At 39.7% G+C, this 26,832-nt stretch overlaps 1 protein-coding gene across 4 annotated transcripts in view; it reads left to right on the top strand.

Moving 5' to 3' along the window:
• The window catches only part of COL12A1 (collagen type XII alpha 1 chain), a 248,292-nt gene that overhangs the window by 146,620 nt on the left and 74,840 nt on the right, over positions 1-26,832 (top strand). For all 4 annotated transcript variants that reach the window (XM_063916822.1, XM_063916821.1, XM_063916824.1 and 1 more), the window contains 11 exons: positions 2,559-2,701; positions 4,663-4,792; positions 12,731-12,850; positions 16,907-17,053; positions 17,995-18,111; positions 19,818-19,964; positions 21,053-21,127; positions 21,539-21,678; positions 22,313-22,436; positions 23,209-23,352; positions 25,308-25,472. In XM_063916822.1, the coding sequence (XP_063772892.1) occupies positions 2,559-2,701; positions 4,663-4,792; positions 12,731-12,850; positions 16,907-17,053; positions 17,995-18,111; positions 19,818-19,964; positions 21,053-21,127; positions 21,539-21,678; positions 22,313-22,436; positions 23,209-23,352; positions 25,308-25,472 (1,452 nt within the window). The remainder of the gene's footprint in view (positions 1-2,558; positions 2,702-4,662; positions 4,793-12,730; positions 12,851-16,906; positions 17,054-17,994; positions 18,112-19,817; positions 19,965-21,052; positions 21,128-21,538; positions 21,679-22,312; positions 22,437-23,208; positions 23,353-25,307; positions 25,473-26,832) is intronic.

Here is a 26,832-nt window from a genome sequence, read left to right as displayed (position 1 = left end):
TGTTTGCGCATCTTCCGCCGGTCTCATGTCTGCAACTTTATGCTAATACTGCATCTTTAGACCATGGAAACTTGCAGCTGCCCTATGTCAGGAGCAGATTCTCATCTGAGTATGGCCTCCAATATAAGCGATTAAGCTTCTCTGTACGCAAACACTTGAGTTGCATGACTCTTCCATAACACACCCATATGATCTCTGTGCATTAGACATGTGCACGGCCCGCAAAAATTTCAAAACATAATGACATTTGAAAATAGAACCTACAGGTAACTGCGGATAGTATTTTCTTGTCACAAAATGTTTGCATTAACTTACAATTACCAAAAACCACCCAAAATCGTATATATTGCATACTTTGCAAGAACAAGAAAAAAGAGGATGATAGATGTTACTGAACAGAATCTGATTTTCCCCATTTCCAGCAAGACATTAACATGGACAAATACAGTGGCTTTTTCCATTCCTAAACTATCACAGCACTTTTGCTCTTGTATATAAGTGTGGTATTGATTTTGTTCTTAAGATGAAACAGACGCAAAGAGCTTATCATATTTCTACAAATGTTTAAAGTTTAGCTAAAAACAGAAAACTGGCATTTACATGAAGTATGTTCAGTTTGTTTGAAATTGCCTCAAATAATCAACCCTAAAATAATAATAATGCTTTTGTAATAATTTATATATAAAAAGGCAAAAGGGCAGATGCCTTATACTTATATTTCCAATAAATTTTCCAGTATTACAAACTCAAATTACATATTTCTAATATATAAATGCTTACCTCACAATAATTGCAGAGATGGAATTAGGATGGGGGTTGGGCAACAGCATACTGGGGGTGTGACTACCCAACTATGGGTGTGGTCACATCTCCTTTCCTACTATTGTAAAACTCCACTGTATTGCCATACGCAGTAGAGGCACCACCCTTTGCAGATTGGGATGGTTATCAAAAATAAGTGGATATGGATACCCTATGGATATCCATGGGTATCCATATCTGCTTATTTTTTATAATACTTACCATACAGTTAAGATGTACCCCTGATGAAGTCTTATTATAAGATGAAACGCGTTGTGTATTCTTGTTCTTCCTTTATGATGTCACCTCTGAATATATATTGAAGAAATAGAGGAGACTGTAGAGATTCACCTACTATTGTCCTCGACATCTTAAATGGAAATACACTAAGTTTGGAGCGACTTATTACTCCTTTTACAAATGAACCATGGACTTTGAACTTGTTTTTATGTATATAATAATACATTTTAGGATGGAACATGTTGCCACCACGTTTTGGCTCTTAAAGGTGTGAATCATAAGTGCCTTTTGTAAAACAGGGTGTTGACTCAACCCTCAGGTGCCAGCTCGCCTATTGTCGTATATTTCTTTTGTCAGTTCCTCCTAGCAAGGAACTTAGGTGAATTAGGCTGCCAGTCATAAATCTTTATCACCACATTAGTTATACTCAAATAGCACAGAGAGAGAGTATTGTTTTTATATATATATATATATATATATATATATATATATATATATATATATATATAGTATTATAGCATTTACAAAAGAAGTCACTCAGAGGAAACCTTAAAATAAAACCTTATGGAAAAAAAAATTTTTTGGTGCAAGACTGGTTCCGGAGCAACTGGTTATGCTATTGTTAAAGGGTGGTTCATGAACAACTTACTTGCTTGTACCTGCTGAAAAATAGCACTGATATTAGATATGCAATACTGTACACAAATTTCTTGTTTGTTATACTGTACACTTAACATTATCACAATGCTAAAGTTCCTTAAATGTCAATTCTAATTAAATTGTATATTAGATATCATACCCCATGGAGTATAACTTTTGAACTTCCACCCAAATGGATGCTTTTAGTGTTGGGTGTAAGTATTTTGTAACTTCTATTGGCATGTTCCTGGCAAAGTTACCAACATTGGAGATTTGTACAAGAATCTATCTTTGCATATAAAGCACACCAAGAGCATGCCAAGGTTTCTTTGGCACAGGTAAACCATATACTTCTGCCAGTATCAAACTAACAATGCTTTTATTGATGTCTCCTATGGAGACCACCAGAAGGACCTGCCTGCTGGTGTTTTCTCATTGGCTGAAAAAAGAATTAGACTATATTATCATTGAAACTAATAGTCTCACTTATTTTGAGGAGACTGTAACTGGTCTGCAGTGTTCTAAAGATTTTGGAATGGAAAGTTCAGCTCTGTGTTATATTAGAATTTCCCCCACTTTTGCTGACTACTTTGAAAATCCCTCCAGAAACGTGGAGCTTTCCAAATGCTTGTGGCATCCCTTTTTCCACATTTTGTTCATACTGCGGTAGGTTTATTTCTTAATAATCTGTTAGTATGTCCTAGCTGGCAGCGTTGTACTACAAAGAACTTGTAAAGTAACCAGACACTCAAAGTGTGGTTGGAAATTTCTGAATTTCCTGTGCTCTCATGTTCATAATACTTATTTCGACATTGCTGTTAAACAAATATTAAGTGTAATATACAGGCTCATAATTGTTTTGTTCTTTTTTCTTGCAGTACCTCGCAGTGGACCAAAAAACATTAAAGTTTTTGGAGAGACAACCAACAGTCTTTCAGTAAACTGGGATCATGCTGATGGTCCAGTTCAGCAATATCGAATTATCTATTCGCCAACTGTTGGTGATCCCATCGATGAATATGTAAGATTTTTGTCTTTCAAAGTGACAAATCTGTCCGACTGTTAGGTTATATATATCTATACAGTCATTAAAGACAATTGAAGCATGGTAGATACACTTATTGTCCATACACACTAGAAGACGTCGCTTTATGAGCGACGTCGTCTAGTGTTTCCCCTCCCGGGCCGGGCGGTCGGCGGCTGTCCGGACACACTGAGCGATATGACCGCTCATATCGCTCAGTGACGTCACACAGCCGCCGACAGTCCAGAAATCTTGCTGGATTGAGATAACACTGCTCCAGTACAAGGAAAGGGTCCAATTCTGAGTCAGATGCAGCCATGTGCGTGTATGCATCTTTTGCTGCAGTTTCATGTGCGACTTATGCAAATGCTACTACAAAGCTATTCCGCAGGTTAAATTTACAAGTTTGAATGTCCAAGGACTGAGACTCCCAATTTCAGCATCTGTAGATGCCGAAATACCACTCGGTGCATTTAGACACACCATCAGTCGATCCATCCAACTTGGACAAGCCCTACGGCAGGTACATATTATTCGTCTGCATATGGCCTTCTGTGTGAACAATTCTACTTCTATGACTGCAACCACTATCAGCAACATGCCTATTTCGCCACCCCATTACCACCCACTCACTGCCCAGGAATGCTCATACATTTCTGCTACCGTGCATCTAAAATTGTATTACAACTCTGTGAATCAGATGCATGCACAAATGAAAAACATTGCTGCATTGCACCTTACATTACGGCTGCGTCCGTCTCGGAATGAGGATACAGAACGCGGGAGTTGTCTACATACAGCAAGTTAAATGCGACCTATCATCAGTGGAAAGGATTCTCCAGCTTCTCCTGGTCATATTTGGAGTTATGAAAAGTCATCTACTGAAAGTGTGATCTGTATGCAGGCTCAGAAACCCATGTTTATATGACAGTGAGGCACAAATCATTCTATTATGTAAGGTGAATCTCGGTGAGCTAGGGACTGATTTGGACTGGTTTACACTTTCACTTTGTCCATCAGACTGGAGACTAGGAAAGCAGCATTTCAGTGAACAACTCAAATTGTATTGCAACAATTAAACACACTTTTATTTCCTTTAAGGTACTTTAATGATTTTTTTAATACAAAGCGTGGTTCATGCATCAGAGCACCGTTTACACTCTGGGGTCCTAAGAATGCAGCATAGGCACTATCTGACTTAGAGCCAACCCAGGCACAATACTGTGTCACACCACTTCTAGCCATATGTTACCTATTATGCAGACAGTCTGGTTTCTATTGTAAGGCGGCATATTTTATGTACATTTTGTAAAACAGATGTACAATACATTAGATTTGAACTCCAGTGTTTACAGTGGTTTTGTCAGAATAAAATCTCAGTATGTACTATATGTGCTGGCCAGATTTCTTGTACTGTATTGAGATGAATGGTTCTTTATTTTCCCTTCACACCCTTACCTCCATCTAATGATAGACCTATTGTATAGTATACAATACAATCAAAAACAATGCTTTACAGCGAGTCCTTTAGTACTTGATAGATTGTGGTTTGGGAGCCATAACAAATCTTCAGTCAGCTTCTACTGTAGCTATCGTTTTATAGAATGTACCAGACACATGATCGCTATTGATAAGTTGCTATTGGCAACCTCTACACTTGTCCTCTTTAGAATGTTTGATACATCTCTCAGTCTTATATACGTACTGTATTGGAATGAACAGAGATGTGTGGGTTTGGATTTACTCGGTTTTACTCGGTTCTTACAAAATGGCATCTTATTGGCTATCAGCTCTCACATGTTTTGTATAGCCAATAAGATAAATCTGGATAAATTCAAACTTGTGCTAGTTTGGTGAAGAGAACCGGGTAAATCCGATGCAGCACATCTCTAATTCAGGATAAAGACATACATGACTTTTTCTATACTTATTTTCCTTGTACTGTACTTTTATTTAAGACAACAGTACCTGGCAGAAGGAACAATGTGATCTTACAGCCATTGTTGTCAGACACTCCATATAAAATCACGGTGGTTGCTGTGTATGCAGATGGTGATGGAGGACAACTGACTGGAAATGGAAGGACAGGTAAAGATTTGGCAATGTACAGTATATGTTAATATATGTCTCAAAATGTAAAGTATGATTTGTACATTTTCCATCCATGAGAAATACTATTATTTATAGTTTAATATTGTGTTAGGTGAAGCCCAATAATTACATTGTGGAATCCTCATGGAAGACAACTAAAATGTAATAGTACCAAGTTAAAAAATATTTGTATATTTACGTATTTAATATTGACACAAGCTGTTTTAGCACAATCTGTACAAGGAATCCAATGCTCTTTAATCATACTCTATATTGCAACATACAAATACAGATTGCTCACTCAAGTTCAAAACCATTGAAACAGCGGAACTCTGAAGTTAACAATTAAAACCAAACAAAAGCATGCCTGATACGTCAGAAAGGCTGTGGCTTCATACATATAACAGTAAATAAAATAAGTCAAAATAAGTAACATAGTAACATAGTATCTGAGGTTGAAAAAAGACAATTGTTCATCGAGTTCAACCTATTTGTGGTCTCCTATGCATGATGATTTGACTAAAATTTCTGACTGATGCTGCTGTCAGCCGTTGCATTTTATCCCTATTTATAGTAACTATAATGCATGACTATGCACCATACCACTGGATATCCTTATCGATTAGGAATTTATCTAACCCATTCTTAAAGGTGTTGACAGATTCCGTCATTACAACTCCCTCGGGCAGGGAATTCCAAACACGTATCGTCCTTACCGTGAAAAAGCCTTTACGCCGTATTGTGTGGAATCTCCTCTCCTCTAACCTGAGCGAATGTCCACGAGTCCTCTGTGTTGATCTAACCAAAAACAGGTCTCGCGCAAGCTCTGTGTATTGTCCCCTTATATATTTGTAGATGTTGATCATATCCCCTCTTAGTCTCCGCTTTTCCAATGTAAACATGCCTAGTCTTTCAAGCCTTTCCTTGTATTCCATCGTCTCCATGCCCTTAATTAGTTTTGTCGCCCTCCTCTGTACCTTTTCTAGCTCCAGGATATCCTTTTTGTAGTACGGTGCCCAGAATTGTACACAGTATTCAAGGTGTGGCCTCACTAGTGATTTATATAACGGGAGTATAATACTCTCGTCCCTAGCATCAATACCCCGTTTTATGCATGCTAATATCTTATTAGCCTTCTTTGCTGCAGTCCTACTTTGGGTACTACTGCTTAGCTTGCTATCTATGAGGACACCTAAGTCCTTTTCCAGTACAGAATCCCCTAATTTTACCCCATTTAGTAGGTAGGTGTAATTTTTGTTCTTGTTACCACAGTGCATTACCTTACACTTGTCTGTGTTGAAGCGCATTCTCCATTTGGCTGCCCATGCTTCTAATTTAACTAAGTCGTTCTGAAGAGACTCGGCATCCTCCTCTGTATTTATAGCCTTACACAATTTGGTATCATCTGCAAAAATTGACACCATGCTCTCTAGACCTTCTGCTAGGTTGTTAATGAAAATATTGAACAATAGTGGTCCTAATACTGAGCCTTGCGGCACACCACTTAGCACTTCAGTCCAAGTTGAAAAAGATCCATTAACCACAACGCGCTGCTCCCTATTATCTAACCAGTTTTTGACCCAAGTGCATATTGTGCTTCCTAGCCCTGATTCTTGTAGCTTGTAGATAAGTCTCATGTGTGGTACAGTATCGAACGCTTTGGCAAAGTCTAAAAAGATTACATCCACGTCTTTACCCTGATCTAGGTTTGCGCTTACTGTTTCATAAAAGCCAAGTAAGTTGGTTTGACAGGATCTGTCCTTCATAAACCCATGTTGATTCCTTTTAATGACCTTATTAACTTCAAGGAACTTCTGAATACTATCTCTTAGAATACCTTCCAATACTTTCCCCACTATAGATGTAAGACTAACTGGTCTATAATTACCTGGTTCAGCTTTACTTCCCTTTTTGAATATAGGCACTACTTCCGCTATACGCCAGTCTTTGGGAACCATACCTGATATAACTGAATCATTAAAGATCAAAGATAGCGGTTTTGCCAGTTCAGAGTGAAGCTCCATTAGAACCCTTGGGTGAATACCATCGGGCCCTGGTGATTTATTAATCTTTAAATGTTTTAATCGGTCACAGACTACTTCCTCGCTTAAATAAGTACCTATCAGTGGGATATTCTCATTATTGAGATTGTGTGTCAGTCCCTGAATTGGGTCCTCTCTAGTGAATACTGTTGAAAAAAACTCATTAAGTGTGTCCGCTATGTCATTATCATTTTTGCTTAAGACTCCCAACTTGTCTTTTAAAGGGCCTATACTCTCCTTCTTTAATCTCTTGCTATTAATGTATTTAAAGAATTTTTTGGGATTCGCTTTGCTTTCCTTTGCTACTAGTTTTTCAGTATCTACTTTAGCCGCTCTTATTTCCTTTTTGCAAATTTTGTTACATTCCTTATAGTGCTGAAATGACTCTGCTTCCCCGTCAGATTTGTATTTTTTAAATGCTCGCCTTTTCTTGCCCATAAGTTCCTTAATCTTTTTGTTAAGCCACATCGGTTTATGATTTTTATTCCTTTTTTTTGCTGCTCATAGGAATAAATTTGAGTGTATTTTTAGCTAGCAGGAATTTTAGTACCTCCCATTCCTCCGTAGTATTTTTTCCTAAAAACAAACCTTCCCATTCAATATCCCTGAAAAATACCCTCATCTTTTCAAAATTTGCTTTGCTAAAGTTTAGAGTCCTAGTTGAGCCAGTATAGGACTGTTTATGGAAACTGATATTGAATGTGACCATATTGTGGTCGCTGTTTCCTATGGGTTCCCCTACTATAATACCTGATACCAAATCCCCATTGTTTGTTAATACCAGGTCTAAGATTGCATTGTACCTAGTTGGTTCCTCAATTAGTTGGACTAAGTAGTTATCATTAAGTGTGTTTAAAAACATATTGCCCCTAGCAGTATCACATGAATCGTTTTTCCAGTTTATCTCTGGATAGTTAAAATCTCCCATCACTACTATGTCTCCTACTCCTGCTGCTCTTTCAATTTGCTTTAGTAACAATTCCTCATCAGATGCGTTGATACCAGGCGGCCTATAGCATACACCCAATACTAACTTTTTTATTCCTTTTTCCCTGCATGCCATTTCTACCCATAATGTCTCGACAGTGTCTACAGTCCCCTCCTGAATTTCTTCCCGTATATCAGGTTTTAAAAACGGCTTTACGTAAAGACACACCCCTCCACCCTTTTTATTTAGTCTGTCTCTCCTAAACAGTGTATAGCCCTCTAGATTGACTGTCCAATCATGAGATTCATCCCACCAAGTTTCAGTAATGCCTATAATATCATACTGTTTGCTTGCTGCAAGTATTTCTAGTTCACCCCTGCAAGTATTTCTAGTTCACCCAAGCTATATTCCTTACCTGTAACACCCCGAGGAGTCCTATTACACACGGCTTCTATGAGACATATGCTAAAATGTATTTGTCCCAGAGCAGGCTCCGACTTAGGATGCATTTAGCATCTCCACATTCATTATGCTGACATGCAAGAGATCGGCAGGAGAATGTCACATGGCCGCATTAAGCCTTGGGGGTGCCCGGGGCACTTAAGACAGGGGGGCCCTGGTGGAAGGTGGGGGATGTATATTAGATTGTGCATACCTCTCAATATGTCCCATTTCAGGAGGGACAAAATGCTCTCTACCTTGACTTCCCACTTAATATATGATTGGCGTCACCTGTGTTGAACTATTTAATTGATAAGAAAGGTATTCAACAGAGGTGATTGCAATCATAAATTAAATTAAAATATCCCTCCTGGAATGGGTCATGGTGGGAGAAATAGATTGTGTATATTAAATTTAAACCAATTTTGTCTATTAGTTTTAAACTAATAGTTTAATAATGCCTAGGTACTGTTTATACAGTAGCTCCACCTAATTAAAAGACAATTATTTTATAAAATGTTTGTGTAGTGGAGCAAAGACAACTTAAATGACCTTAAAATACACATAGAAAAATTAAATAATTTATCTTGTCACATGCAAGAATAGCATCAGCATATACTGTACTACTTACATACTGGGACAGGACTCAGGAGGACATTCTGTGTGTGTCTCTATCTCTATACCCATAACAGTGTACGCAGGACTTTCTGTGTGTGTCTCTATCTCTATAGTTGCATAACAGTGTACACAGAGGCAGACACACAGGCAGGGAGAAGGAGGAGCTGGGATCCCTGTGTCACTTACAGCTCTCTCCACCCTGCCATCTCTCCTCTGGTCAGAAAGCTCTGTCAGTAGCTCATGAAACATGATACTCCTGTGTCTCTGCCTTCACTGCATACAGTCCTGCTCACATTTTGGCTCTTGCATTAAGAGGGATAGCTAGTGATATCAGTGTGCTCTGGCCAGGAGGCCACTGACAAAGGAGGGACTGGGGTACAGTATGCCCTGCATCCCCCCCTTAATCTGGCTATGGTATGTCAGTGGGACTAACAAGGTAAAAGCATTTTAACGATGTCGGCAGTATGATAGTAACATGCTGATTTACTAACATGTTTACAGCTAGACTGCCATTAAAATGCTTTAAGAAGCATGTTAAATTTGTTGGCATAGTGCTGCCATCCCACTGATCTGATGCATGTCAACACAATGAAGGTGAAACTCACGTATGTATTCCTCAGACTTTGTTCTTCACTCTCTAGCCATCTCTGCTTATACCTGATTATTATTCTTAGAAAAGGACCTTTTGTATCAGAGCTTTGTGGCGGCATTGAAGCTAATTCGGAGTAGTGGGCAACTCACAATGGGCATGGATCTAGTGGTCCCAGAATACTGCGCATGCACCAAAGAAAGGAATCCGGTTCTGTACATGTGCCAGATCAGGTATCTGCACTCAGATGGAGAATGATATGGTGTAGAGATTGGTCGGGCTGGGTGGTTACTGGAAAACGACCATGCAGTATTTTGTGTTGGCAAAGTGTTTTGGTCATGTAAACCAACTTCCTAATGTCAGGATAGAGATAGGACTTCTGTCTCAGCAGGAACCTTTGCACACAGCATGGGGCTGGTGTACGGGCCAATACCAGTGGTGACAGCTGTGAACATAATAGGTTTCCACATGCAGTTGTTTGGATTAGAATACATAAACTAGTAAGAAGGCTGCCACAGCCTTATAGAAAAGGGGCCACATATGTATCCAAGTTAAAATCAATGTTACTGCTTAAATTTCATGACCTTTAGCTTGTCCCTGACCTTGCAGACTTCTCAGTCCCTTGACCTTGACTTATCTATGTACTATTCTCTCTTATTATTATTGTGCAGGCAAGCTTCATCAGTCATATATTTGTGTGGCCTTATTATATGTGTGCCATGTCACCAGTCCTGGTTTCTGTCTAACCAGTCCTGTGCCAGTGCTCCATCTGTATTAGCATTGTTTGGCTGTTCTGGTGCCTCCGTTATGTTACTTGCATCATTATTATTTGCTCTATCCTGTTATTGTTGCCTGTTAAGCCTAGTTACCTGCATGACCTGTTCAGTGGGATGCATCACTTATAAGACTGGTCTGGCTTCTAGCTACTGCGGGCCATTTTCCTAACCCAATATACAACAGTGTCTGTCTAAATGAGTATTTGCAGTGCAGTTCCTGCTACACAGGGGAAGAGGAAGATGGCAGAATCTTCTAAAGAGTGCAGGTGGAGAAGTTGCTCAGAACAACCAATCAGGTTCTAGCTATCATTTAATACATTGTACATGATAAATTGTAGAATCTGATTGGTTGCTATGGACAATTTCTCCACTTTTCCTCTTTAGGTTTAATACATTTCCCTTTCAGTTATGTGACTGATGTAACTTCATACCTGACAATTTGCTGCTATGCAAATGCTACTACAAAGCCCGTCCCTTGTGTACATCTGTACAAGGACTGAGACACTGACTTGCAGCATCTGTACAGGCTGTAATACCAACTGGTGCATCCTCACATGCCACCATCGGTTGCACCATCTAAACCTTTACCAGTCCTATGGTAGGTGCAGATGTGAGAGGCTGAGCGCCTGTGCACACAGCCACTGTCACCGACACTCCCACTGCACTAAGACACCTCCACATCACCGGTCAGGAACGCCCACACACTTCTCTGTGCGTGGGCCTGAAATGACAACCAAAACTCTGTACTGACACAATTGGGACGCATGTGCCATAGCAAAATTTTGCTCCACTACCTCCGACATCAGCATTGCCCTTATTGTATATGCGGCTTTACATTTCTCCTGAGATTCATGGGAAGCAGCGGCTTACAAATAAATACAGCCCTTCATGGCTGAGGAAGATTGTGGCTACACACAGTGACGTGCAGTGGGGTGAGGAAGGTGAGGCAGAGCCTTTTCTGTCATACTAACGTTTGTGACTTTTTTTACTCTGGAGTAAAAAGTCTATGGCAGGTGAGGCAGTGCTTCCCCTGCCTACCTTATCCACACATCTCTTATCAAAACTCACCAAATTACCGGGAGTTTATACTGCTGCACCTGTGTATAATGCCCAGATGCACCCTCTGACTCATATATTGTGTGGTAAATCTAGCTCTGCTGCTAGCCAGTGCCTTCTGTGCCATTTAGCTCACCGCACGTCCCTGGGCTGCAGCTGCATTGCAAATGTTTTTGCATCCCTGGTAAAATTGCATATCTCATTGAATCTCTAGGTGAATAGCCACTAACACAACACCACCAGGCTACAACGTAAACATAACATATTTCTGCACACTTTAATCAACAGTTTCTCGTTATTTGATAGATTTAACAGGTTGAAAGAAAAATAAAATAGTAAATGTGGCATGTTAAAAAAGTTGGGCACCCTGTCGGCGCTACCTAACAATTCTTTTGGCAGAGATCATGGCTTCCAAACAATTCTTGCAGTCAGCTACAATAGTCTTGCTATTTTTGCTTTTGAAAGATATATTAGATTTATATATATTTAGGATGTTTTCCAACTCTTCTTTGCAGAACTGTTCAGCTCTGAAATGTTCTTAGGTCTGCACTGCATGTTTGGGATCATTGGGAGGTATTAAATTGTTTGAAAAGTAATTTGGGAGTCTGTTTTTTCCTATCTAATAGACAGGAAAAAACAGACACCCAGCCGACTTTTTAAACAATTGAATTACATCCATTGTCTCAAAGTGCATTGTCTCTTACATTAACTGTCTCTTACATCTGATGACTCTGGAGGCATGGATCTGGCTCTCAGCCATAATCTTCTCATGCAAAATTGAGCTCAGATTAGGGAAGTACCCAGGACCTATAAATGGGTGTGTACTGTAATAAGTATTGAGGTGTAAATAGATCGAGTGTGCAAATTAAGAAGCAAGGTAGCATCAGGATGTTCGTTAATTAAGATTATTGCCAGTTCATTAAACATTTGTATAATATTATTCAATTTGTGGAAAATAGATTATCTACATAGGAAAGGATCTAGTGTGTAGATTGTGCTATTATACTGCTTCATATTATCAATAAGACATACAAGCTGTAAAGTATATCAACTGGAGTTTAGTTATTATACTTAGATTATATTCTACAATTCGAAGTTGCTAATGTCCAGAGTGTCCCTGTATTTGGATTGTATATAGAGTATATACTGTAGGGACCATACAGTTTTGTACTTAGAGTAGAGGTCCTTTCATTTCATATGTAGTTTTGGTTTACTTTAAATGTGCTCAGCAAGACATCATTAAATTCAATGGAATCCTGTTGAATGCATCAACACATGTCAAAAATATATTAAATGCACATGTTTTTGATTCTGTGAGTCCTGCAATTTTGCCTGCCATTCTCTTATTTACTTCATTGCATACTGTGTGCACATGCATATATTGGATGCATATATTCAAATTGTTAGATATTGTTATATATTGTGCTGCTTTTTCATGCTGATGTACTTGTTTGTAATCTATTGTATTGTATTATTGTGTTTTAGTTGGTTTGCTTGCACCAACAAATTTACAAGTTTCTGATGAATGGTACACCAGGTTCAGGGTGTCTTGGGACAGAGCAACCTCTCCAGTTCTTGGATACAAGCTTGTATACCAGCCACATGGTAAGAAAATCATGTACTTTAGAATGCATTGCTTTACTCTGAAATAGATTTCCAATTAGCGTGAGTATTTGAATATTTAAATGTAAAATAATTAAAGAATCTGTTTCTTCAACCAGGAAGGTTTTTTGGAAGTGCTGAGTTTATGTTAGCATGAATCACACATTGTATGTATTGTAGAGATGAGCGGGTTCGGTTTCTCTGAATCCGAACCCGCCCGAACTTCATGGTTTTTTTCACGGGTCCGAGCAGACTCGGATCCTCCCGCCTTGCTCGGTTAACCCGAGCGCGCCCGAACGTCATCATGACGCTGTCGGATTCTCGCGAGACTCGGATTCTATATAAGGAGCCGCGCGTCGCCGCCATTTTCACACGTGCATTGAGATTGATAGTGAGAGGACGTGGCTGGCGTCCTCTCCATTTAGATTATAAGAGAGAGAGATTTACTGGAGCTTAGGACTAGGAGGAGTACTGTAGAAGTGTAGAGAGTGCAGAGAGTTTACTAGTGAGTGACCACCAGACAGTGCAGTTTATTTAATATATCCGTTCTCTGCCTGAAAAAAGCGATACACACAGTGACTCAGTCACATACCATATCTGTGTGCACTGCTCAGGCGCAGCCCAGTGTGCTGCATCATCTATATATATTATATATCTGTCTGACTGCTCAGCTCACACAGCTTATAATTGTGGGGGAGACTGGGGAGCACTGCAGTGCCAGTTATAGGTTATAGCAGGAGCCAGGAGTACATAATATTATATAGTGAGTGACCACCAGACAGTGCAGTTTATTTATATATCCGTTCTCTGCCTGAAAAAAGCGATACACACAGTGACTCAGTCACATACCATATCTGTGTGCACTGCTCAGGCTCAGCCCAGTGTGCTGCATCATCTATATATATTATATATCTGTCTGACTGCTCAGCTCACACAGCTTATAATTGTGGGGGAGACTGGGGAGCACTGCAGTGCCAGTTATAGGTTATAGCAGGAGCCAGGAGTACATAATATTATATTAAAATTAAACAGTGCACACTTTTGCTGCAGGAGTGCCACTGCCAGTGTGACTGACCAGTGACCTGACCACACTGACCACCAGTATAGTTAGTAGTATACTTATATTGTGATTGCCTGAAAAAGTTAAACACTCGTCGTGTGACTTCACTTGTGTGTTGTTTTTTTTTTTATTCTATAAAAATAAAACTCATTCTGCTGACAGACAGTGTCCAGCAGGTCCGTCATTATATAATATATAATATATACCTGTCCGGCTGCAGTAGTGATATATATATATTTTTTATATCATTTATCATCCAGTCGCAGCAGACACAGTACGGTAGTTCACGGCTGTGGCTACCTCTGTGTCTGCACTCGGCAGGCAGTCCGTCCATAATTGTATACCACCTAACCGTGGTTTTTTTTTCTTCTTTATACATACATACTACTACGACATCTCTTTATCAACCAGTCTATATTAGCAGCAGACACAGTACAGTACGGTAGTTCACGGCTGTGGCTACCTCTGTGTCTGCACTCGGCAGGCAGTCCGTCCATAATTGTATACCACCTAACCTTTTTCTTTGCATCATGTGCTGATTGGGGAGGGTTTTTTGGAAGGGACATCCTGCGTGACACTGCAGTGCCACTCCTAAATGGGCCCGGTGTTTGTGTCGGCCACTAGGGTCGCTAATCTTACTCACACAGTCAGCTACCTCATTGCGCCTCTTTTTTTCTTTGCGTCATGTGCTGTTTGGGGAGAGTTTTTTGGAAGGGACATCCTGCGTGACACTGCAGTGCCACTCCTAGATGGGCCCGGTGTTTGTGTCGGCCACTAGGGTCGCTAATCTTACTCACACAGCTACCTCATTGCGCCTCTTTTTTTCTTTGCGTCATGTGCTGTTTGGGGAGGGTTTTTTGGAAGGGACATCCTGCGTGACACTGCAGTGCCACTCCTAGATGGGCCCGGTGTTTGTGTCGGCCACTAGGGTCGCTAATCTTACTCACACAGCTACCTCATTGCGCCTCTTTTTTTCTTTGCGTCATGTGCTGTTTGGGGAGGGTTTTTTGGAAGGGACATCCTGCGTGACACTGCAGTGCCACTCCTAGATGGGCCCGGTGTTTGTGTCGGCCACTAGGGTCGCTAATCTTACTCACACAGCTACCTCATTGCGCCTCTTTTTTTCTTTGCGTCATGTGCTGTTTGGGGAGGGTTTTTTGGAAGGGCCATCCTGCGTGACACTGCAGTGCCACTCCTAGATGGGCCCGGTGTTTGTGTCGGCCACTAGGGTCGCTAATCTTACTCACACAGCTACCTCATTGCGCCTCTTTTTTTCTTTGCGTCATGTGCTGTTTGGGGAGGGTTTTTTGGAAGGGACATCCTGCGTGACACTGCAGTGCCACTCCTAGATGGGCCCGGTGTTTGTGTCGGCCACTAGGGTCGCTTATCTTACTCACACAGCGACCTCGGTGCAAATTTTAGGACTAAAAATAATATTGTGAGGTGTGAGGTATTCAGAATAGACTGAAAATGAGTGTAAATTATGGTTTTTGAGGTTAATAATACTTTGGGATCAAAATGACCCCCAAATTCTATGATTTAAGCTGTTTTTTAGTGTTTTTTGAAAAAAACACCCGAATCCAAAACACACCCGAATCCGACAAAAAAAATTCAGTGAGGTTTTGCCAAAACGCGTTCGAACCCAAAACACGGCCGCGGAACCGAACCCAAAACCAAAACACAAAACCCGAAAAATTTCAGGCGCTCATCTCTAATGTATTGCATTTTAATTTACCGTTTATACTCGAGTATAAGTCGACCCGAATATAAGCCGAGGCACCTAATTTTACCACAAAAAACTGGGAAAAATTACTGACTCGAGTATAAGCCTAGGGTGGTAAATGCACGGTGCCAGGGGTTTTCATGCTCAGGGTGTCATGCTCGTTGCCAGGGGTTTCATACGGTAGGTGTTATGCTTGTTGCCAGGGGGTAATGCTTGTTGCTAGGGTTGTGCCCCCAGTGCCACATATACCCCCAGTGACAGATATCCCCCCACATTGCCAGATAAAAACATGCCCCCGTTGCTTTGCCCCCAGTAGTTATGCCCCTTCTTTGCCCCCAGTAATTGTGCCCCCTCTTTCATTGCCCCCAGTAGTTATGCCCTCTCTTTCTTTGCCCCCAGTAGTTGTGCCCCCTCTTTTATTGCCCCCAGTAGTTATGACCCCTCTTTCTTTGCACCCAGTAGTTGTGCCCCCTTTCTTTGCCCCCAGTAGTTGTGCCCCCTCTTTCTTTGCCCCCTGTTACTGTGCCCCCGTTGCCGCTTACAAACACACAAACACACACAAAAACAATACTTACCACTGCCCCGCTCCTGCTTCCCGACCGCTTCTTCTGCTGCTGCGCTGCTCCGCTCCGTCTGTCCACCCGCTCCGTCTGGCCGCCGCTCCGTCTGGCTGCCCGCTCCGGCGCCCGCTTCCCGGCACCCGATCATCTCTATGGGAGAGACGTCATGACGTCTCTCCCATAGCAACGCCGCACAGACACTAGAGGTCAATAATGACCTCTAGTGTCTGTCCCTGGAGCCGGCTGCAGCGGACGCCCACACAGCCCACGGTGTCTGCTGCAGCCGTTGACTCGAGTATAAGCCGAGGGGGGCTTTTTCAGCATAGAAAAATGTGCTGAAAAAGTCGGCTTATACTCGAGTATATACGATAGGTTGAATCCCAAACCAGATATAATTAGTATTGAATTTAATGGTGTATCTGACCTTTGTGTTATCATCTAATTTATTTGGTCAGTTTAATAAACCTTATTTAAATGACAATACTAACACTTAACATAAGTACATATTGTAAGCAAAGTAGTAAATTTGCAGTACTTTGATATCTGTGGATAGACCACAATTATCTTCATTCAGCAAATTGCTAGCTCAGCATGCTCCATGATCTAGAGAAAGCTTCTGCGATTGGGTTGAGCAAATTGAGACCAGCTATCGATAGATATAATTTTGTGGCCAAGAATACACTTTTCTATTTATTTCTATTTATTCTTTATCAAAGATGCTGATGAATCTATGGAAGTGTTTGTTGGTGATGTGAATTCTTACACTCTTCAAAACCTGTTTCCCGGAACCAGCTATGATGTAAAGGTGTATGCTCAGTATGACACAGGATTAAGTGGGCCACTCTCAGGCGTTGGGACAACTTGTGAGTCAAACTGTTGAACTGTTCTACCTATAAATGTATTGTACTGTATATATCAAAACATTTTATTTGCTTTTATGACACAGTGCATCCATTTGCTATACTGTAGTAGATCTGGGATAGTCCTTCTGCTCATCTTTCAGATAATATTGCCCTAAATGTTTTTGTGTTACTGTGTGGGAGATGTAGACATGTTGCCTGTAACAACCAATCAGAATCTAACTGGCATTTTGTAGACTGTGCTAAAAAAATGTTATCTAGAAGCTGATTGATTACTATGGGTAACCTCTTCACATTATCTCTAAGGTTTGATACATCTGTCAAGTGTGTCTCACAGATTCAAAACTATATTTTCAATTTGTGTATGATTTAAGGATTAGTGTCTTGCACTGCTTGTATCAACATACAGTAGACTCTACAAAACCTTATTTACAGCATTGATTTTAAGCAGTTTGGTGTAATCTTAAAATGTGTTAAATGTAGAACTTTAAGGACGTCCCTTTGCATACCTAGAACATACATTTACTCTAGTAAAATAAACCAAAGTTGTATTAGTAACATCAGTATAATTTTTAGAGTATGCTTTGCATTACATTTGGCATTTTTAGCCTATTTAGATCTCGGTTATGAGAATAACTTTCCAGATTTGGATTTAGAGACGCTACGGGTGTTTGCTGTGGGAGCGGATCATTTGTTGGTTTTTAAGTAATGCTGTTGTACAGTTTTTGTGATGGGATTAATGGTACAGTAGTTTTATCCTGTTATCTCATTTTGTATCAATGTAATAAAATCTATTAGCCTGTTCCTGACAGAATGATACATAATGCACAATTCTTTGATAACAAAAACAGTATAGTTCAGAAGTTGATTATTAGCCAGTGGTGTCAACCAGTAAATAGATTTTCTTATAAATCCGGAACTTTGTTGTGTTATTTTGTTTACAGTGTATTTGAATGTAACGGATCTGACAAGTTACCAAGTTGCATGGGATTCATTCTGTATTAGGTGGACTCCTCACAGAGCTGCAACTTCCTACAGAGTCAAGCTGAACCCAGTCGATGGTACATACAGATATTTTTTTCTTCTGTTTTTCTAAGATTTTTTTTTTAAGATTCCCTTTTTTGTGTATGAGTAAAGATGCATCTGATGTTCCTACATCTGTACTTTCAGTTTCACACATTTTACTCACATTTTACAAATACAACTGTTAATCTATAGATGGCCCTGAAACAAAGAAGGGACAAATATTGTTGTTGGATATAAAAAAACTGTACCCAGTTCTAAGTATACATCTGGATATATTTAAACATACATTTCAAAGGTCTGCGCTTAATTTACTGTCCTTCATGTGCATATTAAAGCTCCTGATCTGTCTTTTCTAGCACATGTGGCCACAAGTGTAAGATATGGCAACTGTAAATAAGGATGCATTTTGCCACCAATCAATGATTACATTTTAAGAGTCCTTTTAAAGGACCCATAGCACAGACAGCATTGCAAGATCCTTAAAAGATCCATCTTCCCAGATTTCTAAAGGTCCATACACACTTAACAATAAAATGAGCGACGTCGCTCATTTTCCCCCTCCTTGAGCGACGTCGTTCATTTTATCGTCAAGTGTGTATGCCGCCAGCGATGACCGATGCGCGGCCCCGCGGGTCGGCAACGATCGTCACTGTCGGTAGGGCATGCATGAAGGATGTGGACTGTCGTCCACGACCTTCATGCAGGGCTGGCGGGGGCGTGACGTCACTGAGCAATATGAGCGGTCATATCGCTCAGTGTGTACAGTCAACCGCCGACCGGCCGGCCCGGGAGGGGGAAACATTAGACGATGTCGCTAACAGAGCGACATCATCTAAAGTGTATGGACCTTAAGAACTACCACAATATTTTCATTCAGTTTGTTTACTGTTGTGAATATAAGGTCTACTCCTATTTTTAAGTTCAGATATCCACATTAATAATAAGATGATTTGCAAACATTGTTATTTACTTTGCTGCCTTCAGTTTAATGTTATTTTTCTACCATATCAGCATTTCTTCTGCAGCACTGAGAATTAACTGATGTATTATACTTGAGCAACATTTTGTAAACAAAGTAAAAAACTAGAAGCTGTTATGGTTGCTGACCAAATTCTGTAGTGTAGGAATATGATTAATTTGTACCAGTCATCGTTATCACATAGCACTTGCACCAGCCCTATCCTTAGTGCACAAGAACCATCTGAAAACAGTTGGATCTCTGTGTACGCACAATTCTGTCTGCATACTCTCAACACATCATCACTAATCTTAGCCTGCGTGCAAACGCCCCGTTACAAACTTTCAGCCGCAAGTGGAGATGTAACTGAGTTACTCCCTTGTATACACAGCAATCCCAGTGCAAATGAATCAAAGATTTGTCAGCAAGATGGTCTTTGCAACTCTGCATGTGCCCCATAGTGTCTCCCACCACTTAATCGTTTTTATTGTAACAATCAGAGAGGTGGATGTGGCAGTGTTTAGAGTAGTGGTAAATCTGTTATCCTTCTTCAGTCTTCCTGGCCCTGCTGTCTAACCTCAATATATGTGCCTACTTATATGTACAATTTCATATTGATACAATCTGATACAGTGGTTACACATGATAGAATTCATGGGTACTAGTAGTTTTATATTACCATTTGGCATTGTTATTGTAATAATGAGATAGTAATATCAGATGCTTTTTTTCTTTATCAAATATAAAGATTATTTATTTATTTGTAATGATGTTGATTGCCAGGATCCCGTGGACAAGAAATAACAGTGACTGGATCACAGTCGTCACACTGTTTTACTGGACTGAATCCTGACTCTGAATATACAGCTACCGTTTATGTACAGACACCAAACCTTGAGGGCAGAGGAGTTTCAACAAAAGAGCGTACTTGTAAGTAATGGATTAATACTGTATATATTAATAAAGGTAATTTAGGGGAAGCTGCTACAATTTTAACTTATAGACAGACCATAAACCAACTGTGCACATCCCCAGACTCCAAGCTATGTTATGCCTTGGTGGCATTATGAAGATGAGATGGCTACTGTATATCTGGGATCCGGTCTCTAGGTCCACAGAAACTAGGTCGACACTATCTAGGTTGACCACTATTGGTCGACAGTAACTAGGTCGACAGGGTCCCTAGGTCTACATGTTCTAGGTCGACAGGTCAAAAGGTCGACATGAGTTTTTCATGATTTGTTTCTTTTTTTGAACCTTTTCATACTTAACGATCCACGTGGACTACGATTGGAACGGTAATCTGTGCCGAGCGAAGTGGTAGCAGAGCAAGGCACTTTGCCCGAAGCAAGGCGAGCAAACATGGTGCACTAATTGGGGTTCCCGGTCACTCTACGAAGAAAACGACACAAAAAACCCATTAAAAACTCATGTCGACATTTTGACCTGTCGACCTAAAGACCCTGTTGACCTAGAGACCCTGTCAACCTAGTTACTGTCGACCAATAGTGGTTGACCTAGACACTGTCGACCTAGTAACTATCTTCCTTCCATACCACACCCATATATCTATGTATTAGAGTGGGGTCTTTAGTCATGTCTTCTCATTTTCCTCTACTGATCTCTGATGTTTAGCCCTTATTTCCTTTTACGGTTGTACCACTTGACTTCTTCTGATAACACCAATTCCTGAAGTATGCATTTTGTGTAATTACATAGCGTGTTCTCACATATAATATTGCGAATTATTGTGCCTTTTAATATGTGCAATATTTCTGCATTAAGCTTTTTTTTGTGTTACTTTGTGTCAAATTGTCAAATGACAAACCCTGGAAATGTCTGTTCATGTTAGTATTATGTAGGAAAATATACATCAGCTTATATTACATCTTACTTATATTTCTCAATCTTTAATTTTAATGTTTTACTATATTTAGTCATGACTAATAATAATAATAATAATAATAATAATAATGATGTAAACTACTATATCTAATAAATGTATTATTTTAACATAGTGATAAAACCAACAGAATCACCTACTGAGCCTCCTGCCCCGCCTCCACCTCCCACAATACCGCCATCCCGTGAAGGTAAGTCATGTATCAAACGGACCTGTTGCAACTTCTCTTACATTTATAGCTTACTTATTTTTTACTTTTATACATGTATCATAAATAGTTGCAGATATGATCTGAAATATGTGACTAAGCAGCAGACTTTTGGCGCATAGCAGCTCACCACGTGGCCTATGAATTACACTGACATTTCACAGTGCGGCTTACCATAATGGTATATTTCATATGCTGACTGCCTTGCCAGCTGTCTCTGTTTTGTTTAAATGAGAATTAGTCTGATAGATTTATGTTTTCAGTTCTTTACATTATGTTTCCTAAAACTATGCCTTTCACCTTTAATAATCCTCTCACTTCTAAATGTTGCAAACATTACTAGAGAAAATAACAAAATCATTAACAGAAATTATTCTTATTTGTATATTTTAGTATGCAAAGGGGCAAAAGCCGATATAGTGTTTCTGATTGACAGTTCCTGGAGTATTGGTGATGACAACTTCAATAAAGTCCGTCAATTTATTTTTAATACTATTGGAGCTTTTGATGTTATTAATCCTGCTGGGATCCAGGTGAGATTGTTAGTTACATTACTAATGCTAGTCTTAGATATGTTTTGTCATAGTACTGCATAGCAATGCCTGAGTGTCAGAAAGGGTTCACAGTGTTGATTTTTGAATTACCCTTGGTATACTTCAAAATACTGGTTAGTATTATCAACGCTCTCCATTCCAATACAGTTCTCATAAAAGGGGTCACTCCTTTTTTTATAACCCACATTTGGGATTCCCACAGTTCCTTCATATGAACATACCACAGATAAAGGTGATTTACAATGCGGATGTTGGCTGTCTATCTACAGTAGTCAGCCTCTATTCTCTCTGGGCAGCAATAGCTAGAACACACACGCTATAGATTAGCATTTTATACTTAACTTGAATTTTTTTTTAGAGAAGGATTATGGTAAAAAAAAAATGTTTGGTTACATTGTCCATGTTCCTATCTCCCACATGCCACAACTAAACACTCACTAGGACAGTGTATCAGTGTACTACTGTATATGTTTGCACTCGTCCCTTTGTATACATTTGTATATATTAATGTAAATATGCAGTTTGAATTATTAGACATAATACATTAGGGTAGAAAATGTAGAAAATGAAAAAGCACTCTGAGATATTACTCACATGCTGGGACTTTCTGCAGGTTTCGTTCGTGCAGTTCAGTGATGATGCGCAAACAGAGTTTAAGCTGAATACTTATGCTGACAAAGCTCAAGCACTGGGAGCACTTTCTAATGTCCGATACAAGGGAGGAAACACAAAAACAGGTGCTGTATACACACAATTTCTACACCTTTAGTGTAATAATGTATTTCACTCACTCACTCACTCACTCACTCACTCACTCACTCACTCACGTGTTTTGACTGAATATGTGTATTTGTTATAGCTGGGTGATAATATAAAGCTTATGTGAAATGTATGGATTTATTCATTTGAATGACATTGGTTTATTTTTGTAGAAGTGCGTGCACTGCTACAATGTATAGCTAGCTGTACATGTACTCCATTATTTTGCCTGAAAAAAAAAAAATGACTGAAGGGTACTGTATCCTGGGTGGGATGTACTAAGCGGAAAATGCGGTAAACTCCCTGTTTACCGCATTTTCCTGATGTACTAACCCCCGGCCGGCAGGACAGCGCCGCGGCGGGGTACGCCAGCTTTAGCTGGCGATAGTCCATAGAAGCCTATGGGCTTCTCTCCGCGGCGCTGTGTGAGGGATCCGATCGGATCCCTCCCAGCATGCCCTGCGGCCACCCCCGTCGCCCCATGCATGCGCAGACTGACTCCTGGGGCCGAATCCCGGAAGTCAGGGCTGCCGCTGCGCATCGCGGAGGATAGCTCTTATCGGAAGAGCTGTCCTCCGCAATGCTGATCGCATATGTTAGTACATATGCGATCAGCATCGTGGTGCAGGGCGGCGATGGGCGGCGATGTACATTAGTACATCCCGCCCACTGTCAGAATTAAGAACAGTTAATCTAGGATGCAGCAAGTACACAGGATGATCCTTACATGATTTATTTGTGCGGTTACAGGAAAAGCACTGAAGTTTGTTCGTGATAAGGTCTTGACTGTTGAAAATGGAATGAGAAGATCTGTTCCCAAGGTGCTGGTTGTAGTGACAGATGGAAGGTCTCAAGATGATGTAAAGAAGTCTGCTATGGATATACAGCACTCTGGTGAGCTTGTCTATTCCAAAGGATAATAGAGGTCACTGACACATTCTGTGATTATATGAAGACACAAGGCCACAGATTACAAATCACATATGAGCATAAGTGGAATTAACATTTTATAGGCCTCTAAAAGCCCAAATATATGTTTTGCATTTGTCCCTCAAGTTTTATGTTTTAAAAAACTTTGAGAGCCCCCAATATACAGCATATTGTAGATGAATATGAATGTATCATATATACAAAATGTAACTCCTTAAGTTATTGTATTCCTCAAGTCTTATTTATTTAAGATTACATAGGTTAGTACTCAATTAGTGCAATGTTAAAAATCCAGCATTTTCTTTTTATTGTATAACACTGAGCACAATTTGTGTTCTTCATACTGTAAAACTACAAAACGGACTCTAGATGTATGTGGGTCTTAACTTTGTTCTGTACTCAAAACTATGCTGCACTGTAGGTTGGGCAAATTTAAAATGTGCTGATAGATTAAGATTTGAGAGGGGCGTTTTCAAACGGAAATCTAAATTGCAATGTAAAAACGAAGCTGTCTAACATTTGTGAGCTGCATGCAAAAGCAGCAAATATTCACCCTACATGCAAAAGATCCTTTCAATTATTTGTACCCCTTGCATTGCATCATGGTTTGCTCCAGATACAAAGTAATTTAGGGGGCTATTTATTAATCTGATAATTAGAATTTGTTATCACTGCTGTTCACAGCAATCAGAAATTATCTACTGTCTGGGTGTATTATTAAACACATGCAGTGACAGGGGCTCAGACAGAAGACCAGCCCTGTAATGTGTAAAAGTACCGTATTTGAACTACTAGTCCCTTTAATTTTAGTTTTCGTGGACTTCCACACTACTGCGCATGCATGACTGATGTGGGCTGGACAGAAATCTCCTCTCCTGGTACTTTTTTCATAGTGTAGCCTATAGGCCACAATAGCTAATGCTATCGTCAGATGGTGTTAGCTACCAGGCCAAGCTCTGGAATTGTTTGCATCCTAGAGTTTGTTAAATATGTCAAGAAGGCCAAAGCCAAGGATTTATATCCCATAACTTGGCTGCATTATGGTAAAATGGAGCTACCACTAAAATTATATGAATGATAAAATAACCGGGGTTTGCTAATCTCAGAATAGGTGGAGTTACAAATAAAACATGTGAACATTTCTCTTTATATTTCTGATTAACATTTGGTCTAGTTACATATACTTATTATAATACTTTCTAGATATTGTTTCATATTGCGTAACATAAACTTAGCTAATTTGAAATAACTACAGCTCCATTTCCAAAACATTTTAGTTATAAATGGATGGAAATAGTATATTAATCAAAACATAAATGAGCCTTTTAGTCATTTTGGACTTAATGAGACCTTTAAAAATATAGACGAGCCATAGATAAAGTGGACGGAGATTATGGTGTCCCATTTACTAAACCTTGGAGAAAGGTAAAGTGGATGGAGATAAATTACCAGCCAATCAGCTCTTACCTGCCATTTCACAGGCTGTGTTTAAAAAATGACAGGAGCTAATTGACTGGCACTTTATCTCTCTCCAAGGGTTAGTACATAAACCCCTAAATTCCTCTCAAAGGGAGGAATGTATCAATACTTCTAAAAGTGTGTTAAGTAAAGTAAAATGGGTGAAACTTTAAGTAAAATAAGATTTATTTATAAATGAGTTGGCCCAATAGTAATATCCTTATTACCGTTATGGAGCTGCAATGATTCTGCAGTTACCTATTGTTTTGTACCTTATATATGCATTTTGCTAAAGTATACAGAGATACACACAGACAACAGTAGTTATACACAAAACAGGTCAAGCTCCAGATGTGCAGAGCTAGTGAGTATGTGGGATAAGAGAGGCTAAACGTTTGCTATTAAACAGTTCTTACTGGAAGGAATTCCCTGATGATTCCAATATCTTGTGTCATTTTCAGGTTTTAGCGTCTTTGTGATTGGAGTGGCTGATGTGGATTACAGTGAACTTAGAAATATAGGCAGCAAACCAAGTGAGCGCCATGTTTTTATCGTTGATGACTTTGATGCCTTTGAGAAGATTGAAGATAATCTCATTACCTTTGTGTGTGAGACAGCGACTTCAAGTAAGTCACCAAACCATGCTTGCTTACACAATTCCATGCTTACTTGCAGAATTCTGAGAACTTTATTTAAACATTGGATTAACACCTGAATGATCTAAAGGATCCAGAAACATTTTCTCCAGGAATAACTTTCAAATATTTAACTGTACAAATAAATGAGGAGAAATTGGGCTAATGGGTCCTATGGATCTGGCAAGTATCAGGGCAATTCCCCGTTTTGCTGTTGGCTGGGTAACGGTATTGGGGAAATCCAACATGTTGGAAATCCTTGATTCGCCAGTTCCAACCAAAAAATGATTGGGAGCGATGACTCAGGGATTTATTAACCTGTTTTTTTTACCAATTTTCCATCTATGTTATAAAACATAAGCACAAATTAGAACATATTACTTTGTGTAGATGTTGTTAAGGTTACAGTCAAGGTAATAGGCCAACCCTATTTAACTACCCAAACTTTACTGATCCATTTTTATACTAAATATGTATACCTTTTTAGATATTTGACATAGCTATATAAACTGTACATATCCACAGCATATATTTGTATTTTGTGTTGATAGTATCTCGTACTTATGTCCACTTAAACTTGGAGAGGCAGGTCAGAGTGTTCAATATAATTTGGTATGGGTTACCTGAAATTTGTTTTGTAATCTGTCTGGCTCCATTGTTCCTCCTGTGACCACTAAAGGATACATTTATATGCATATATATTATTTAGAAAGTTATAGTAATGACAGATGCTCATATTGGCCTCAATCCACAGGAGTGCACAGTCTATTCTCATCCGTCTGCAACTAAAACTTGTGGTAACTGTGGACAATTAAATTTGATCAGAATTTTTCAAATCCAATATTTTGCTAGAAATGCATCCACTAGAATTTTTCAAGGGATATAGGGGTCTATTTCCTCAGCCTTGGAGAGAGGTAATATAGACGGAGATAAAGTACCAGCCAATCAGCTCCTAACTGCCATTTTACAGACTGTGTTTGAAAATTGAGCTGGTTGGCTGGTACTTTATCTCCATCCACTTTATCTCTCTCCAAGGCTTAGTAGATAGACCCCAGAGTCCTGGAGCAAGGTAACAGAAATGCTGTCTGAGGACTGTAAAGGAAGTATAGGTAGACTACAGTCCAGAAAATAAATGCACAAAACAAGTGGCCATGCTCCCTCCCTCTTACATCTGATCAACTTGGGCCTGATTGTTAACTGGACTTAAGTGGGTTTGCTTATGAATCTCTCAGATTTCAACATATTGCGCATGCACCACAGAAAGACATAAGCAACCGTGCATATGCCGGAACAGGCATACTCACTCACACAGATGGAAATCATGAGTGTGGATGGAATGATTACACCACTC

The sequence above is a fragment of the Pseudophryne corroboree genome, chromosome 4 (genome assembly GCF_028390025.1).
Source record: "Pseudophryne corroboree isolate aPseCor3 chromosome 4, aPseCor3.hap2, whole genome shotgun sequence".
Lineage (NCBI taxonomy): Eukaryota > Metazoa > Chordata > Amphibia > Anura > Myobatrachidae > Pseudophryne > Pseudophryne corroboree.
This window is presented reverse-complemented; position numbering and strand designations above follow the sequence as displayed.